Raw genomic sequence first — 19,174 nt, 5'->3', positions numbered from 1 at the left:
ATAAATACTTACTGAACATTTGTCATGTGTCAGGTATTGCATAAAGTGCTGGGAGCACATATCAGTCAGACAAAAATCTTGATCTCTGTGTATTTATGGTTTGTGGCATTTGTCCAGCATCAGTGAGATAGGAAAGTGGGAAGTCAAAGAGAGGTGACTGTGGTTTTCAGCTTGAGATTCTGGGGAACTGGTGTAATTGAATAGCAAAGGGAGGCAAGAAGAGGTCTGGGTAGGTGTGAAAAGAGACACATTCAGTGTTCAGCACAATGAACTTGAAGAATTGATATCTAATTAAAGTGCTTTTCTAAAGTGGAATGAGCTCTGGATTTAACTCTTGGGCTCTGTGGCTGGCACCAAGTGGCCTCCGTGGAGTTGTACAGTTTCTCAGAGTCTAATTAAAGGCATATCCAAGTTGGACTAGAGACACTTCTTCATGGCCCCAAATTTTATGAGCCACTTTTCTTGTAACCTTATACGAGGAAACACATTAAAATATATAATATCTTTGAATATAGTTTTATAAAAAGATAATAAAATATATATTAAGTTGACCTGTCTCATAAAGACCTACTATAAAAATTGAAAACATGAAATTAAATGTTAATTCAGTCAAGGTATATTTTGGAGGAAGATAAAATAATCCAAGCACATGTATTTCTGATGATGTAACTTAATACAGGGATAGAATATAGAGAATATGTCCTGCAGGCAGTATTTTGAACATCAGTTGTGTCTAGGAAACTTTTGCCAAGGGCTGGATTTTTATTAATTCCTGATTAAATTTTATTCCTGATACCTGACACAGTAATACTCAGTGTGACTTTTCAAAGATAGCTCTGGAGGCCAGAGATGTGCACTAACAGAGTTGACATGCTATTGGAAAACTTAGAAGCCTTTTTTATTCTTTCCCAGGCCAGCCATCATTCTACTTCCTCATAGAAGTGGGCCGCAGAGATGGTAAAATCTTTTTTTTTTTTTTTTTTTGCTTCAAAAGTATATTGAATCTCCTCAGACTTTTAAAGGTTTTGTTTAAAACTTACTGCTCTGTAACATAAGCTCTAGAAGAGATGATTTTATCTTGAGAAAAATATTAAAAGTAGGTTCAAACAATCAGTCACTTATAAACAGGTTTTTCTTAGGTCAAAGTGACTAGCTTAAGCTATTTACAAGTTGTCTGTAGAACAGTGGCTTTTAACCTTGGCCATATTTCGAACCATCTTGAAAACTTTCAGATATACTGATACCTGAGTCTGACCCCAGGGGTTCTGTTTTAATTGGTTTTGGGGAGCTTAAATTTTTTCTAGGTGATTCTGATGGGTAGGTATTATTGAGGACCACAGCGATAGAACATCTGGAGTAAGACCACATGCTCTACCACTGTAAAATTTGATAAGCTAGCTGAAAAATTAAAGTCCAAATAAGTTGATTTATTAGAGATACTTATTTAAAGTCCATGCTAACTTGGTCCTTTCACTGGCTATACTTGCTGTCACCTGTCTTAGGGCTCATCCAGAGATGAGGTGTTTCTGAGATCTGCTCCAACTTTTTGCTAAGAAAACCATGCCATCAGCGTGTTGGCCATGGAAATGCACCTTAGCCAATCAATGGAGTGCCTTTACCAGGTTCCATGTCCCTGGTCAGAAAAATAGGGTGGAGGGAGGGACAGCCAGCAGACATAGCCCTGTACCCCACTTCACATTATTTAGAATTTGAGAGCTTGTTCTTACCCATGCTGATCTTGGTAGTAGTATTATAATATGAAGAAATGTGAGTAGTGCCTGATATGGACATTCTACTGCTTAGGGATCTATCAGTACATTCATGGAATCAAAGAGATTGAGGAGATTTTGTAGCCTTCACATTTCTGTCTTTTCTTCATTTGTTTGTTGTTGTTGTTGTTGTGATTTGTGATGTTCATGTTTGGAGGATTTCTGGCTCATTTTGGTGCTCACAGTCATTCTGGAAGGCTCATGCACCAGGTTCCTATCAACAGATGCACGAAGCACAACTCTATTTGTGTTTGATGTGGCTCTTGGGGCTGTCAGATCCTAGCTCAGCTACCAATAGCTGTTGTAGCCTGAACATGTCAGTTAAATTCTCAGAATCTCATTCTACTTATCTTGTAGTGTTGTTGCAGGGATTGTAAATAATATATTACAGTGTCTACTGAGAAGGAAAACTCTGATTCCAAAAAACCTCCGCTGCCTTGCGGCATACCTCTTCTGGGGAAAGGCTAAGGGAGTAAACCCCGACAGAAAATCCGGAGCCGGAGTCCCTAAGGCGGTTTGACATTGTAGTCAACACCGGCAACTCCTGCGGCGCACCTGAAGCCAAGCTGTATTGACTCCGTCTTTCCCTTGGATCCTTCAGCTGCGAAGAGAGGGGGGGTCTGCTGCATGGGCAACAGCAGACCCTCCATATCACCCTGCCCAGGCTCTGTAGCTTCATCACAAGATGTCGATTCAACACGGGAGGAGACAGATACCGTGTCACTCCCGAGTGGGACTGCACAGCCATTCTCGGCGGTGCAGATAGACTCTTAAGAAGCTACACCATCGTCTCTCGAGACGGACAGCTGCCGACGACTGCATAATAAATGCTCAATTAGCTATAACTATTATTACCTCCAAATCTAGATCACAAACTCCTTAAGGATCATGTTTTCTCTACCAAGTTTAGACATTTATAATTCTCAAGCATTCATGAGATGGTGCTCAAAAAATATCATGCAATTCCAACTTTATAAATGATAGGGAATATTAGAACCATTTACCTTAATCAGGCTTGCAGAATCAGAGGTACAGTCTGCAACCATGTTACTAAGCAATGTGCCTGCTACCAGAGAATCAGATCCACAGTCTTAGGAGGTTAAAGCTTGGGTCCTGGAGTCAGATTGCCTGAATTCTTGATTAAGTTGCTTTATCCCTCTCAGCTCAGTTTCTTCATCTACAACCTGGACATGTTCAATAGATTAATAAAATAACACACATACAATTCTTAACTAGAATATTATGGAGGCTCATTTAAGGCTTGCTATTATTATTTTTGGCTTTACTAGCATTGTTCTGATTCATACACCAACTTCTAGAGAAAGCAGCAGTGGCCAGCAGGTTACATTCAACAGAAACAAGGTGACTTAATTGGGTAAGAAGCACAGGATGTCTAGGAAAAAAGTACAGATGAAGCCAAGGACAACAGCCTTGGGAAACATAGCCGCAGCCATTACCCAATGGAGACAGCTCACACTGAGGTCACTCTTGGGCAGTCGCTCAATTCAGTTGAAGTTGACCAGCTCTTATTTATTCAACATTGTGTTAGATAGCTGTGGGAGTCCTAAAGGAAATGAAAAGTAGAACCTTTAAGGAGCTTAGCCTCTGTGTGGGGAGAGAAGTATTTATTAAGATGATGGAGACTGATATTATATAATTAAGTGCTGATTTGGTGGTTCAGCCTGTGTGCGGGTAATAGAAGAGGAGAGAGAGCAACACTGGCCTGTCTACACCATTCTTTCTAGAGGAAAATAATGTCATTAGTAATAACTCCTTCAAATATAATTAAGAGTGAAGGTATCTTATCACAAACATAAAAGCTACAACTTTAATTTTTTAGTTTCCCAGAAATAATCCAGAACATAACAAATATGTAAAGAATCAGGAAGTGGATTTTTCAGGAAAAAAGAATAGGAGTTATGAAAAATTTCTTTACAACACTTTCCCCAATTCAAATCAACAATGGTTTATTAAAGAGCCCAGAAGTCTGTACCAGGTACTGTGTTAGACCCATGAGATTTAGGATGAAAAAAATATGGTTCTACTCTCAAGGGTTGGTTCACATTTTCATGGTCATGTGGGTCTATCAAGTTCTGTCTCTTCCTATGCTCGGGCTTGTAGTAAAAACAGTCTGAAACAGAGATACTGAGTAGATAAGAGTGCATAAGAAAAAAGTAGACAAAAGTATGCCATTACATGAAAACTACCCTTGAGGCCTTTTACTCAGTTGAAGGGACAGATATAAATAGACCATTTCCATGTATTTGGTGAGAAGCTAACATGGGGGCCTGCTCAGGTGTGACAGCTGCTCAGAGGAAAGGTTCTCTGCCAGGACTCAGGGAGGCTGCCACTGTGATGTGCTGTCTGAAATTAATATTCGTGGGAATGAAAGACCATCAGGAGTTGGGCATGGTGTTCCAGGCAAGGAACAGCAAGACAGAGGAACTCTGGAATCAAGCTACTTGTGTGGATGGGGAAGTATAAACAGTTCAGCACTGCTAAAGGTGTGAGTAAGAAAGGATAGGAAATAACAGTGGTCAACCATCAAGGCCTTGATAGCCCTGCTGGGCAGCTTAACTTTCACCCTAAAGGTGAGGGAGCTCCACAAAAAGGTCTTAGGAACACGTGATGGTCAGGTTTGTGTATTAGATACATGTAGAGAAAGGATTTAGCAAAGTATCAGTTAAGATTGAGTACTGTTTCATGGAACAGTAGCTTAAACCAATAGAGGGTTTTCTCACAGAACAAGAAGTCTGGAGGTAGGCAGTTACTCACTGACTCAGACACTCATCTGTACTCATCTCCTTTCTGTCTTTTTGCTTTGCCATGATTTATCATCACAGTTGTCACCTCATGGTCAGAAGGTGGCTGCCTGAACTTAAAACATCACATCTATATCTAAGGCAGCAATAATGGTGAAAAGTGCCATTATTCCCTTTAATAATCAATGTAAAAGGTCTCTCAGGAAATACCTGCCTTTCATTAGACAGCTGGCACGTAGGTCAGGACTATACTAGATGGCCACCTCTAGCTGCAAGAGAAGCTGAGCAAGCAATCATCTTCTTACTTCTAGAGTAGGTTTCTATAAAGGAGAAGGAGGTTGGGAATAAGTGTTGGTAGCTAACTTACCCAACTCTTGATAATAAAGAAGGAGTGGGTGTTGTTGCCATTAACTGAAACTAAAACCTCTGAAATTCTGAGTAGTACATGTAATTCTCCTAGATGTGGGTTTGAGGTGTCAGCCCAAGGGGATATTCATCAAGGAGTTGGATATAAATTAAAAACTCAAGTGGAGGTTAGGGCTTGGGACATCTTTGGAGGTCATTAGAATGTAGGTGGGATGTAGAGGGGATGCCATACATTCTAATGACCTCCAAATATATTCCAAGCACTACTCACAGTTTCTGAGGAGTACGTGGCTTTTCACTCTCCTAACATAATTTCAGTTTAGCCCAAGTTTGTGGAGACATGCTAATTTACACAACTATGTTTTTCTACATGCTCACACACCCACCCTGGAATTTAAAGGATAGTAAAGTTATGCAAAGAATCACTGTGTGCAACGAGAACCAGAACTTTTTCTGCCAAGCCCACCTCCAATACAAACATGTACACACACAAATCAGTGCTATACATAGAACTTGCTCTTAAATACCCACATCTATTTTCACACTGTGGAGCAAATGTGTTTTCATTCTCTTGGTTAAAATAACAGGAACTATCATCATACTGGAAAGTTTGGTATTTAATACAGAAATATAACCACACACAAAAATACAACTGTAGAGACTCTTGCTGAGGTCTATTGGGAAGGTGTCTGGTACTACCCTTGGCTTGGGATAAAAATTCTGCATCTAAATACTCTGACCTCTCAAGCAATGCTCAGATCAACTGTGAAGACCCAGTCCAAGAGGACTATTGAAGAAGTCCTCTATAACCTTCAGCCTGACTAGGGCCTCTGCCTCTAGCCAGTCTGGCTGGTCACAGAAATTCTACTCTGAAACTGTGGATACAAGAGAAGTATTTCTTCAGTATTTACTTTGACCAGTGGAATAGCTATGACAAATTTTTTCTTTTCCCCAGGACACAAAGTGACATTTTAAAGAAGAAACCACTCTTTTGGTGCCATAGAGTCTTTTAAAAATATTAGAATAAGAGCTCAAAGGAATGTCTACTCAAGCACAGCTGCCTGAAGCCTCATATTTCAAGGAGAATTCAGCCGCTTTATGCAGACAGGGAGCCAGGACTGCTCATTTCAGCCTTTTCCCTGGTGGGTCTACTTTGTAGGAAGCATCAGATTCAAAACTAGTAATGTCTTCTTGGTTTAAGGGCTCTTTTTTCCCTGTGTTCCATGCCATCTTGCAGCATTGCTCCCTCCTCCCCCCATATTTGTATTGTACTTTGTTTCCTGGATCATGAGCTCCTTAAGGTTAGGGGTCACATCTTGTACTTGGTTATTTCTTGCAGAGTTATGTCTGTCATGGTAAACCCGCAGGAAATAGTTATTAAATGAGTGAATGAAAGAATGGAGAGCAGTGGTAGGTGAGTTGCTAGGCAGCCTGGTAAAGAGGATTAGAAAACTCAGGTCAGGTTAGCAGGAAAGGTGGTGTAGGGGAATGTTTCACTGAGACAGCAGACATGGATCCTAGCCCCAGGTTGGCTTGCTTGCTTTCACTCATTCAACAAACATTTCTTTAAGCTTCTTCCAATGAGCCAGGCAGGCATGCTAGCAGACCATGAATAAGAACAAGACCCTGCCCTCAAAGTGTGGTGGTGGTGGTAAGGGGCACATATGACAATCAGGGATTATAGAGATATATGGGACTGAAGGTATGGTAATGGCCAGCACAGGGCACATGGTACAAGATGGGGATTTTAAGTCAAACTGTCGTTTCCAGAAAAACTTCCTGAAGGATAAAGATTTTGATTCAGGTCTTAAAGGATGAGTGAGTGTTGATGAAATTGATTGGGAAAAGCATCACAAGTAGATGGACTTGCATGTGAGAATGTTTCAAACCGATTTAGAACTAAAGTCTCAGCTGAAAGATTGGCTATGGCTAGAGCTGAAGTTAGAGAGGTAGGCTACAACTACCTTTCAAAGGACATTGTGGCAATATGATTAGTGCCTCAGAGCAGAGGTTTAGAAATCAGACAGAACTGAGTTCAAATCTCAGCTCTGGTACTTACAAGCCCTGTAACAACAACTGACTTTTTTATTTTTCTACCCCTCGAAATCTTAGTTACCTTAGCATAGTGTCTAGCTATATCACTTACTCATTGCTGCATAACAAATTATCCCAAACCACAACAGCTTGAAACAATACACATTTATTAAATTCTCATTTTCTGTGGGTTTGGAATCTGGATCCTCTGCTTCAGGGTCTCTCACAAGGCTGCAATCAAACTGTCAGCCACAGCTAAGGAGTCATCTCAAGACATGGAGGGGGAAGGATTCACTTCCAAGCTCACTTATATGTTTGCTGGCAGAATATAGTGCCTTGCTGGCTATTGGCCAGAGGTTGCCTCAGTTTCTTGCCTTGCTGGTCTTCCCAGCATAACAGTTTCCTTCATCAAAGCCAGCGAGAGTCTGCTGCTATCAAGACAGTTGTAGCCGAGTCATTGAAGTGACTTCTCACCACTATTACCACATTGTATGGGTTAGAAGTCACTAGGCCAGCCCACACTCCAGGGGAGGGGCTTATACAAGGAAATGAACACCAGGAAATTGGGATCATTGGTTGCCACCTATGGTCTGCCTGACCCACTAGCCTAGAGCTTCTTACAACTAAGTAAGTGTTAGCTATTCGGTTCAAATGAGAGTTGGAAAAGTTATAGAGCCAGTGAGGGATTTCATATTAAGGAGTAATTTTAGGTGACTATGGGCAAGTAGAGTCACCTCATGTCTTTGAGCCTTCATTTCCTGAATACAATAAAAAGTACCCAACCCCTCTCAAAATGAGAATATATATATACATATACAAGCACAAGTATATTTTGTAACACCAAATATACAACTCTCCACGGTCTGTGGAAGCCAACTGCTTTGGGCCAATTTTCCATATTGTGTTGCTTCTTTGGGTCTCATAGTCTGATACCTTCAAAGTTTTTAGGGCTTGGCCCCGTGGGCCCAAGAAGATTTGTACAACTGGAATAAGCATCCACAAGAAGAAATCGATCTTTTAAGAGTCCTTTTAGGAAATTCCAAAAATTTGCTTTTTACCTTCTTTTAAAACACCTTTGCTTCCAAGGAACCCATGAGGAACTGGAGAGAGAAAACAGATTATCTGGGAACTTTCAAGCTCTTGATAATAAAAATGGTAATAAAATCTTGTCCGACTCTTGGTGCTTCGCAGAGGGAATGTTTATGGTGGATGGGTTCCCCCGCACCCTCACAGCTGGTTTGCGCAGGCTTCCAGTCCCGCGGCGCGGCTCGGGTTCTACCGCCGTGTGCACTGCCAAGGGCAGCTCCGACGCCTGTAGGCAGCGGGTGAGAGGCCCTGGGTCCCCCTCCCCCGCGGCTCTTCCACCACGTCTGCTTGGTGCCCAAATGGGACGCCTCATCCCACGCCCCCAACGGAGCTGATCACACAGAGTCGCTTTTCATGTTCTTCCCGGGTGCGGTTTTCCCCGGGGAAGCAGAGGTGGATTAAGGTCGGTTGAGGCCCCGGAGGCAGGAGAAAATATTGGGCCCCTTAAAAAGGAGAGAGGCAGGGAAAATAAAACTACTTGGTTTTGCGGGGCTCTTCAGAAGTCGGGGCGCAGGGCGCGCGCCCGGTGCGCCCGCCGTTAAACCCGCCGCTGCGGGGAAGGTGAACAGCGCCCCTGACCCGGAGGGAACTTGGAGTTTAGCCCCTTGCTTCCTACAGAGACGTGCTCTGGGCGGGGAGAAGCGGTCAAGGAGGGTGCGACTGCGACAAACTCCCTTTGCTTCTCGGCCCGAGACGCTGGCCTCGAGGACAAGGGGCGCCTGGGGACCCCAGCACACGCACCCTTGCCCCGCCAGCCGGGTTGGGGGCACACGCCGCTTCACGCTGAGGTCCCCTCCTTGCAGCGCCGCTGCCGTTGGACCCCGCGGACCCTCTGGATCCCGCGGGCGGGGCTCGCGGGGCAGACCGGACGGGAGGGAGGGCGTGCCCCCGGCAGGGCTAGGGGAGCGGAGGCGGAGAAGCAGAAGCTCCGGGCGTTCCCGGCCGGGGGCTTTTACCTCGCCAGGGGGAAAAGCCGGCCTGCTTCCGCGACCCTTGCTTTAGAAAACTTCTAACGAGAACCAGATGTGGCGGCCGCTGTCGAACTTTCTCAGAGCCCGTGATTGGTCCCCCGCTTAGGGCCGCAGCCAGTCAGCGCGCTGGGAGGGCCAGCAGGCCCGCCCCGCCCGGGCGCCCGCGGGTGTCCAGGTTGGAGGCTCGCGCGGAGCCGCTAGTGGGCTGGCGGGCCGGGACGCGCCGTGCGGTAGGGCAGCCGGGGCGGCCGAGCGAGCATGCGGGGGTTCGGGGGAGCCGGGCTGCGGGCGCTGTGGGCGCCGCCGCCGTCCTTGCTGCTGTTGCTGCTGTTGCTGCTGCTGTCTCTAGCCGCGGCGCTGCAGCCAGGCGACCTCTTCCCCTTTGGGCAGTTCCAGGGGGACCAGCTCCTGAATGACGGCGACGACGAAAGCTCCGCCGCGGTGAAGCTGGCGAGTCCCCTGCGCTTCTACGATGCCCAGTTCAGCTACCTCTACGTAAGTTCGGCCCCCTTTGGGTGCGGGACGCGGCAGATCTCTCACAGCTTCTCCCCAGGGGTCCATGTAGGGTGGATCTCGCCGAAGTCCAGTCTTTGGAGGGGAGGAAGCAGTGCGCACGTTTTGCTGTCCCGGAGCGCCCTTGGGGTGGGACCTGGCTTTGCAGCGATAGTGCTGCCGGACCCGCTGCTTTTCCATACCTCGAGTGAGACAGCAAGAACTGTTGGCGGCCACACAGGCGTCCCAAGCAGAAAAGAAGGCAGGGTTGCTAAGGGCAGCCAGTGGGGTTTGCAGTTAGGGCAGCGAGAAGGCTGCGCACGTCTGAAGATCTGGGGTGCTCCCTCCTCGGCCCTGGAGATTTTCTCCAGGGTTGCGAGGGAAGTGAGAAAATACGTGAACGAGTTTTAGGGCTCCTGGACCTGTTGCGTCGCGCTGCAGGGTAGGAGTGGGCAGATGGGGCACAGGCTGAATGAAGTTGCCCTGGTCGCCCTGACCCAGGAGTCGGCCTACCAGGCTATGCGGAAAGGGGAACTTCATACCCGGATCCTCCATGAGAGGCAGGGTGGGCGCGCATGTCTTGACCTGTGGTGGCCGCTCTTGGGCTTCTTTCAGAGTAAGCGACCGTCAGTCACCTTTTGTCCCCCTCCTTTCCCAGGTGGGCACCAACGGCATCATCTCCACTCAGGACTTCCCCAGGGAGACCCAGTATGTGGACGATGGTTTCCCCACGGACTTCCCAGCCATTGCCCCCTTTCTGGCTGACATCGACACAAGCCAGGGCAGGGGCAGAATCCTGTACCGCGAGGACACGGACCCGAAAGTCCTGGACCTGGCCGCCCGCTATGTGCGCGCTGGCTTCCCGCGCGCTGCAGCCTCCGACTTCACGCCGACCCACGCCTTCTTGGCCACCTGGGAGAAGGTGGGCGCCTACGAGGAGGTCAGGCTCGGGACGCCACCCTCGGGAGAGGTAAGTGACAAGGGATGCTTGGCTGCTGAGCCATTTGAGGGATGGGCTTGAATTCTGGGCTGGAACCCAGGGACTGGCTTAGAGCCACTTTTTCTGAATATGCTCTTGAGCTGAACCTAATATATCCTTTGATGGCACCAGGGCTGAAATGGCTTGGAACTGAAGCCTTCAGGCGTCCTCTTAGGATCTGAGAAGTGGTCCCTTTAAGCAGGAAAAGTACTTAGGGGATGAGGGCCCCAGTGCAGATGAGATGTGGAAGGTCCTCAGAACACAAGGCGGTATGCTGTTCGGTTGTTTATTTTTAGAATCACCTCTAAGTATACAAGAATTATTTCTAATTATATGTTCATTGAAAGAGAAACATAAGCAAATACAGGCAATTTATAAAAGAACAACCTCTCATTTAACTACCACTCAAAGATAACCACTGTTAAACATTTTCCTCTGAATCTTCCAGAGGTTTTTCTTTTTCTATCAGTATCTGTATTTATGTCATTTTCTGTTAACACTGATGGGTTCACAGTGCCGTACTGTTTTGTAGCCTACTTTTCCCCCACTAAATAGTATATTGTGAATATGTTTCAATGTCAGTAAATCTATTTCTACAACATTATTTATAAAGTCTGCATAATATTTCAACCAGTGGTCATTAAGGTTATTTCCAATTTTTCATCATTATAAATAATTTTGTGAAGCACTTTTCTAAAGCTAAATCTTTGTGCATGTCGTTAGTTGACATTCCAGGATTTGGAATTGGTGGGCCAGAGGGATGCACTTTCTTTAAGGTTCTTGATAGCTTTTGCCCTCTGGGTTTACATGCCCCCTAGTTTACAGGAGACTGTCTTTCATTTGTTTTATAGTCTCTACCTGAGAAGCAACCCAAGCTCCCAGTCTTCAGGTTTGGCAGCAACATTTAAAGTTTTTCACATGGACATCAGGTGGGGCCAGAGTAGTTTGGCAGCTGGTAAACTGCCTCATTCCTGGAGTAGGTAGGACTTCCTCCCATGAAATTAGACCTGAATCTAAAATGTCACACTCCAAGGGCTGAAACACTTACAATTTATCTCTATTTTAACTCATCGCAGTGTTTCTTGGCTACAGAAAGATGGCACATCTCCCCGAGAGATTAAGTAGCTTGCCCACTCTCACTGAGTTGTTCTAGATGGTGGTCATTCTTATGTGTTCTATAAGAGAAATATTTCCTGAAGGCTGTGCTAAGCAAAAAAGATTTAGAAATAAAAATTGACTGAACTTACGATTATTTTCATCACTCAGTTTTTTTGTCAGGTGATATCTAGTTTTGTTTATTGAATAATTTTTTTAAGTTCATGGTTTGATATTTAATTATTCAGTTCAACAGAATACATTCAATTAAAACAGATATATTGAGAACTTCCTTTGTGCAGGGCATTGGGCTAGGTGGAGAGTTGGAGAAAGTTGAATAAGGTAAGGCCCCCACCATTAGGTTGCATTCATTCATTCATTTATTTATTTTTATTATACATTAAAAAAACATTTAAAATTAAGTATAACATACCCATAGTAAAAAATTAGGAGAGAAAATAAACGTTATTTATAATTTCACTAAACATATATCTTATGCGTGGCATATTCATATATATGTGTATGTATGTAAGTAATTTACATTTAAATGTAGTTGAGATTTATTCATCCAACAAACCTTTTCTGCACATTTACTTATGTCAGGACTGATACAGACACCATGAAAAGACATACTCTTTACTCCCAAGGATCTTGTACTTTATTAGGGATATTGATTATTAGTTAATATGATAAGTGTCCTAGCATTTTGACTTAAGGAGATGAACTCTCCCCCTTCCTGGTTAGGGAACTTAATTGGGGAAGGTTTTAGTGAAGAAGTAGCTTTGAATCTGAGTTAAGCAGAGTGGAGCATCCCCAAAAGAAGTGTAGCATGTGACGTACCACCCATGTGCTATAAAGTAGAATGTGTTTGGGGCATTACGTGTGGTACATATTACTGAAGAGGAAGGGTGGTGGGGCAGCAGGCTGGAAAGGCCCTGGGGTGGGTACAGGTCATGCTGTGCTTAGAGTTTGGACTTCGTTTTTTTGGCAGTAGGCAGCCTTTGAAGGATTTAAAACAGGGGGTTGATATTTTTTAAGACAGCTCTTTCTGACTGTATTGAAAAGGCAACGGCACAAAGGAAAAATTGACTACTCAGACACTTACAATATAGGTTGTTTATTTAAGCTATCTCATTAATTCTAGTAACAATATTTTAACATACTATCCTCTCACAACAATCCTATAACTACCACATGACTTATTGTTTACATTTGACAGATAACAGTAAATAGAAATTAAATCTTTTGTCTAAAATTCTGCTTTCAGTGAGGCAAAGGTATAGGTTTAGAATACAGGCTTTTTTTTTTATTCTTTGTTTTTTCTGTGTGTGTGGTTTATTTATTTATTGGTGTTTTTTTTTTTTCTTTTATTCACACTTTTTTCATGCAAGACCCATTTCCTTGGCACACATGATGAAGGTAGACACAACAATAATTGTCATTTTCTCAGACTTCCAGTAAATAAGGCTGGAGTTTTATTGTCTTGATGTGATCTTAGTACCGGAAGAGTCCTTGGAACCATATTGCATTCAAAGGAAGAATGAACTTGGAGGAAAATCTGTTGCCAAAGGCACTATTGAATCAAATTAGTATTCCAATACTCTGGAGAGAATCAGCTGTACCCGTCTTACTTTTTCAACAGAATAGAAAGACGAAGTTGAGTGAGATGAATCAGGGAGAAGAGTAGCTGCGCAGAAGCTCTGGGGTGATAAAATCACACTAGAGCTTAAATTCACACTTTGTCAGGGCTTATTTGAAACTGAAAATTACAGTATAGACATGACTTTGTTAACTCTTGTTCTCAATTTCATCTGTAGCATGGGAATAATGCTTCTCTTATCCAACTTGCCAGGTGGCTATGAGGAGAATGACAATAAAGATACTGAAAGCATTTTGAAAGAAAAAGTACTTATGAAAAGTTATCCAGTGATTTTGGAAACAATGACTCAGTCTCAGCCTTACTTTCCTAAGCTGTAATTTGGAGTAGCAATTCCTGCCTTACAGGATTGTTGTGAAAATTAGCTATTGCAATGTTTTTATGTAGCTGCTGTAGTCCCTTAGACCTAGCTGGTATGGATGCTCAGCCAATCCATGGTCCCCTTCATTGGCTTAATGGAACCAGTTTCTGGTTCTTTTATTTCTCTGTCTTGTAAGATGCTGTGATGCATGTCCTTTACATGAGGACTCTTTATTTTTTTAAGTATGTTATATTCATTATGCTGTTACAGCTGTCCCAATTTTTTCCCCTTCACCCCCCTCCACCTGGTACCCACTTCTCTCCAGCAATCCCATCCCTCTTAGTTCATGTCCATGGGTCTTGCATATAAATTCTTTGGCTTCTCCATTTCCTTTACTATTTTTAACAGCCCCCTGTTTATGTTGTACCTACCAATTATGCTTCTTAATCCCTGCACCTTTTCCCCCATGCTCCCCCTTCCCCCTTCCAGCTGATAACCCTCCATATGATCTCCATATCTATGATTCTGATCCTATTCTAGTTGTTTGCTTAGTTTGTTCTTGTTTTTTAGATTCAGTTGTTGTTTTTTTTTCTTTTTCTTTTATTTTTTGGTTTTTCAATCACAGCTGTCCCATTTTTCCCCCATTGCTCCCTCCCACCTAGATTCAGTTGTTGATAGTTGTGAGTTTGTCATTTTACTGTTCATAGTTTTGATCTTCTTCTTTTTCTTAGATAAGTCCATTTCATATAATAATGGCTTGGTGATGATGAACTCCTTTAACTTTACCTTGTCTGGGAAGCACTTTATCTGCCCTTCCATTCTAAATGATAACTTTGCTGAATAGAGTAATCTTGGTTGTCGTCGTCGGCAGCCGTCCGTCTCGAGAGACGATGGTGTAGCTTCTTAAGAGTCTATCTGCACCGCCGAGAATGGCTGTGCAGTCCGACTCGGGAGTGACATGGTATCTGTCTCCTCCCGTGTTGAATCGACATCTTGCGATGACACTGAAGCTACAGAGCCTGGGCAGGGTGATATGGAGGGTCTGCTGTTGCCCATGCTTTTCATCACTTTGAATACTTCTTGCCAGTCCCTTCTTACCTGCAAAGTTTCTTTTGAGAAATCAGCTGGTAGTCTTATGAGAACTCCTTTGTAGGTAACTCTCTTCTTTTCTCTTGCTGCTCTTAAGATTATTTATCTTTAGCCTTTGACATTTTAATGATGATATATCTTCGTGTGGTCCTCTTTGGGTGCAACTTGTTTGGAACTCTCTGTGCTTCCTGGACTTTATGTCTATTTCCTTTGCCAAATTAGGGAAGTTTTCTTTCATTATTTTTTCAAATAAGTTTTCAGTATCTTGCTGTTCCCCTTCTCCTTCCCTATGACAGGATGTTGATACTTTTGAAGATGTCCCAGAGTCTTCTTAAACTTTCCACGTTTTCTTTTCTTTTCTTTTTAAATTCTTGTTTTTTCATTTTTTTCTGGTTGAATGTTTATTTCTTCATTATGCTCCAAATAATTTATTTGAATCCCCACTTCCTTCCCTTTACTGTTGGTTTCCTGTGGATTTTTCTTTATTTCACTTGCGGTAGCCTTCATTTCTTTTCTTATGCATTTGTCATACTCAATAATTTCTCTGAATATATTTATCACCAGTGTTTTGAACTCTGCATCTGATAGGTTGGCTGTCTCCTTTTTGCTTGGTTCTTTTTCTGGAGTTTTGATCTGATCTTTCATTTGGGCCATATTTCTTTGTCTCCTCAATTAGACAGCCTCCCTATGTTTACTTCTGTGTATTAGGTAGAGCTGCTGCACCTGTTACATTGTAAGGAGCAGAGCCTTAGGTATATTTGTAGTGTGGAGTGACTCCCGTTTCACTGCTTTGTTGTGCTGTATGTAGGGGAGAGATAAGGGAGTGAACAATGCTGCTTGCTTGGCGTTCACTCCTTTTCCAGTCACTTCACCCACTTCCTGTATATGGCGTTCACTCCTTTTCCAGTCACTTCACCCACTTCCTGTATATGGCGTTCACTCCTTTTCCAGTCACTTCACCCACTTCCTGTATATGGCGTTCACTCCTTTTCCAGTCACTTCACCCACTTCCTGTATGCAACTGGCACTCCTCTTAACTGTTGCTCTGGTGTTGGTTCCCAGAGTGGGTGGGTTTGTGTATGTTCTAGGGCCATGGGGGCCTCTAAATGGACTTGCCTGGGAGACTGGCAGTTTCTTCTGCTGCCCCAACCTCCACTTGTTTTCACAGCCAAAGCTATGAGGCCTTATTTTCCTGGAGCCGGAACTGTGAGCTGCATGATCTACCCTGGGACTGGGCTCACTCCCTAGGTGTCCCTCCTGGCTTTCATCTGCCACACATGAATGCAAGACCACTCATTCCTTGCCGCAGCCTCACCTCCACTGCACCATGTTCTCTCCACCCTGTCTCTATGGCTCCCCCCCCTACCTGTCTGGATGAATATTTCTTCTTAAATCCTTGGTTGTCAGACTTTCATACAGCTCAATTTTCTGGCAGTACTGGTTGCTTTTTGTTTTGAGGTAAATTGTGATCCTTCTTATGGTTGTGCAAGGAGGCAAAGTGTGTCTACCAACACCTCCATCTTGGCTGGAAATCTTACCTAAGGACTCTTTAAGTACAAGGTTTTCCAAACTGCAATTTCTGCCTGTGCTTTTTTGGGTGGGAGTGCAGGAAGATTTGTAGATTCTATCTCTCTTCCACTTTTCTAATTAAAATCAATTTTCAGACATTGCCATATGCTGAGTTGGCTTCAGAGTTCATTTCATTTATAAAGGAGGTAAGGACTCTGCTTAGAGAGAGAATGTTTTTTCAATTACCCGTGTTGAAGGGTGTTCTGAATGCTTTAAAGAGCTCTGTGACTTGAGTTCTTCTTCTAATAGTTCTTTGGAGGTAGATTTTGGCAAGTAATCTACTTTAATTGAATGAGTTCTACATGGCTTTCTTAAACCTTGGCATATTAACCTTATGTTGCAAAGTTACTGGAAACTTGAAGATATCAGAGGACTGGCACCTTTACTACTTAAAACAATTTCAGTTGTCCTTTCTGTCTGTGAATATTTATGGTGGGTGTGACAGGATGTGGTAGCTGATATTGCAGGGATGTCAAGATGTAACTGCATCTAAAAATATGGACAAATCGTGTTTATCAATTCAGTTAATTTGAGATTCCTTGAGCTGTCATAGGTAACTCACAGGGCAAAAAAGTCATGATATTGGCATTCAAAGAACTTATTGATGGGAGACATAAAGAGGGCTAGAGTTTACTTTAGCTGTGTTTTTTTGGGAAGAGGAATATTGTTTGGTTGTTGTTTGAGAGACTGGTATTATAGAGAACTGATTACACAGATTTGTTTTGTACAGAGAATGTTTTGTTGACCTAAATTTTAAGTTGGGCTGAAATATGAATTTTGACAATGAGGCAGCAGGAGAAATTGTTCTGAGCTAGGGTGTGGGAGAAGACTGGGAGAGCTGAGGCTGGAGAAGTGGGTGAAGGAGTCACGGGGCAGTAACAGAAGATGAGCAGAAGGTTGCCCATTGGAGGCCTCAATGTAGGGACCGAAGCATGTTGACTTCTTTAAAAAGGATGATAGTTATTGATGGAGGGTGTTGGATTCACAGAGAGAATGAGTGGTAAAAGCAGGACTTTGTTGAAACATTTTGACTTCTGGAGCTGACATCCAGAAGAGGGGAGGTCTGCAGTCTATCTGAAAGAATTTAGCCAGTCTGAGGTGTAGCTATGAAGACATACAATGAGACATATAAGGATATTGGTTAAAGAAATGACAAAGTTTTGCCAGACAGTAAGGGTCAGGAAGGATATGATAGCGCTGAGCATTTGTCTTTGAATTTTGGGCAGGATCTATAGGATTTAGGACAGAAAATGAATGAGGGAAAATCATGCCTGTGACAATATCATGCAGGTAATGGAAGAGGGAGAGTTATACAAAGGAATGGAGGTTAGTGTTGACACCAAACACTGGAAGCCAAGAGTCAGTGATACAACTATAGAATGCATGTGACCCTAATGAGGAGAGAAAAGAGAGCTTGATGACCCCTTTCGGAGTCACCCTACTGATTAATTTTCATTGTAAATTTTGTAAGCTACTATAGGCACATCCCTTTGGGATAGGATGGCACTGTTCTGATTTTTTTTTTTTGCCAGATGACTGAAATTAATTAAATGAATTGCAAAAATTAGAAACTTTTAGATGGGCATGTTTTATATCTATCAGCTTGTCTCTGCCGAGTGTCAAGGCAATATTAACTGGCGACATCCTCTACCTGGAAGGGAGAGTTAGACTCCTGCCTGCTTTCTGCTGAGAGCTCTGGCTTTTCTCTCTTTCTGATAACAGGATGGCGGAAGCCTTGAAGCTTGGCCGCCACTGGCCCTGATCCTCTCATGCTGCTCCTCTATCTGTGGAGGCCCCTCTCTCCTCTCGGGGGTCCTGGAGGAGTTGGGAACCTGTGACCCTTTTGTAGGATTTGGCAGCCCATCTGAAGGTTTCTGCTCAGAGACAGAGCATGTGGGGTTCTTGCAAAGGCTTGTCTCTAGGAATGTGAAGACCTTTCCGGTCTGGAAACCAGTCAAGGAGTGCTTTGGGGGGAGGAGCAGCCCTTCAGGACTTGTGAAGGCCACTCTTTAGCAATTAGATGTTGAATTTTATGGAAATGAGTGAGAACTTTAATAATGATCATTTGTGTGTGGGAGGTTTTTAAATAGCCAAACTCTTGGTGAGTACTTTGGGATCCTAAATTCTATTTTAAATTCTTATTTGCCTTTATTTAAATGCTTGCCACCTGTAATAAGAGCTTGTCTCAGGGAAGGCTTGTAAAAGATGTTGAGTAAATTTTTATTGAAATGAATTTGTTGACTGACTGAAAGAATAAATGAAATAAAGTGCTGAATGCCCAGATCCCAGTACCCCAATTAAAAAGTCAGAGTCTCCTCTTCCCAGATCTGTTTACTTTTCTCCTCCCTTCCTCCCCCATCCCTTCAATTCCTTCACAATCTATAGGCCCTTCTTATCTCACAGAGTTTCTCTGAACTTAGAACCAGGATTTCTTCCTATCTCACGTTTATTGTGGGCAATCAATGCCAGGGGCTTTGAAAGCTTGGCTTTTAGAAACATTCTTTCTCCTTTCTTGAGTACTTTTCTTTCCCTAGTTGAACTTTATTTATTTGACTAGAGTAAAACTCAGAAGTTATTGAACCCACATTAATTGATGATGTAGAATATATTATGTATAGACATGTTACAGAACAGCCTTTGTTTATATTTGACAGAAGTTCAGGCTTCCCAGTTTTGAGAAATTCTAGAAAACATGTTTTGCCTCTTTTGTTGTAGAAAAACTCAAGCTTTGCTGATGAAACAATTAACAACTACAACAATAACAAATATACTAGCCCCCCCCTCCCTTTAACTCTATCAGGTTGCGGGCTTAAATAAAGAAAAGCAAAGAGCAAAGCCAAGCAAGGTGACCTTTTCAGTGTTAGGTACTGAAAGAAAGGTTGTGTATTATTTTGTTTTTTCTTGAAAAGCATTTAAAAACCTGTGTGTCTTTGTCTTATAAGCAAAACCTCAAAACTATACTTTGAAATTAAACATTTACAGGAAGAATTAAAATTAGGAGAGA

General features: G+C 43.1%; 1 protein-coding gene across 1 annotated transcript in view; it reads left to right on the top strand.

The window, feature by feature from the left end:
• The first annotated feature begins 9,211 nt into the window (after window positions 1-9,211).
• Window positions 9,212-19,174, top strand: part of NID2 (nidogen 2) — a 62,634-nt gene continuing 52,671 nt past the window's right edge. The window contains exons 1-2 of the mRNA XM_090270880.1: window positions 9,212-9,483; window positions 10,139-10,450. Coding sequence (XP_090127006.1) covers window positions 9,247-9,483; window positions 10,139-10,450 — 549 coding nt within the window. The 5' untranslated portion in view covers window positions 9,212-9,246. The remainder of the gene's footprint in view (window positions 9,484-10,138; window positions 10,451-19,174) is intronic.

The sequence above is a fragment of the Furipterus horrens genome, unplaced genomic scaffold, assembly GCF_987537825.1.
Source record: "Furipterus horrens unplaced genomic scaffold, mFurHor1.1.pri manual_scaffold_3, whole genome shotgun sequence".
NCBI lineage: Eukaryota > Metazoa > Chordata > Mammalia > Chiroptera > Furipteridae > Furipterus > Furipterus horrens.
The sequence above is the reverse complement of the archived record's forward strand: the minus strand, read 5'-3'. Positions and strand labels throughout refer to the sequence as shown.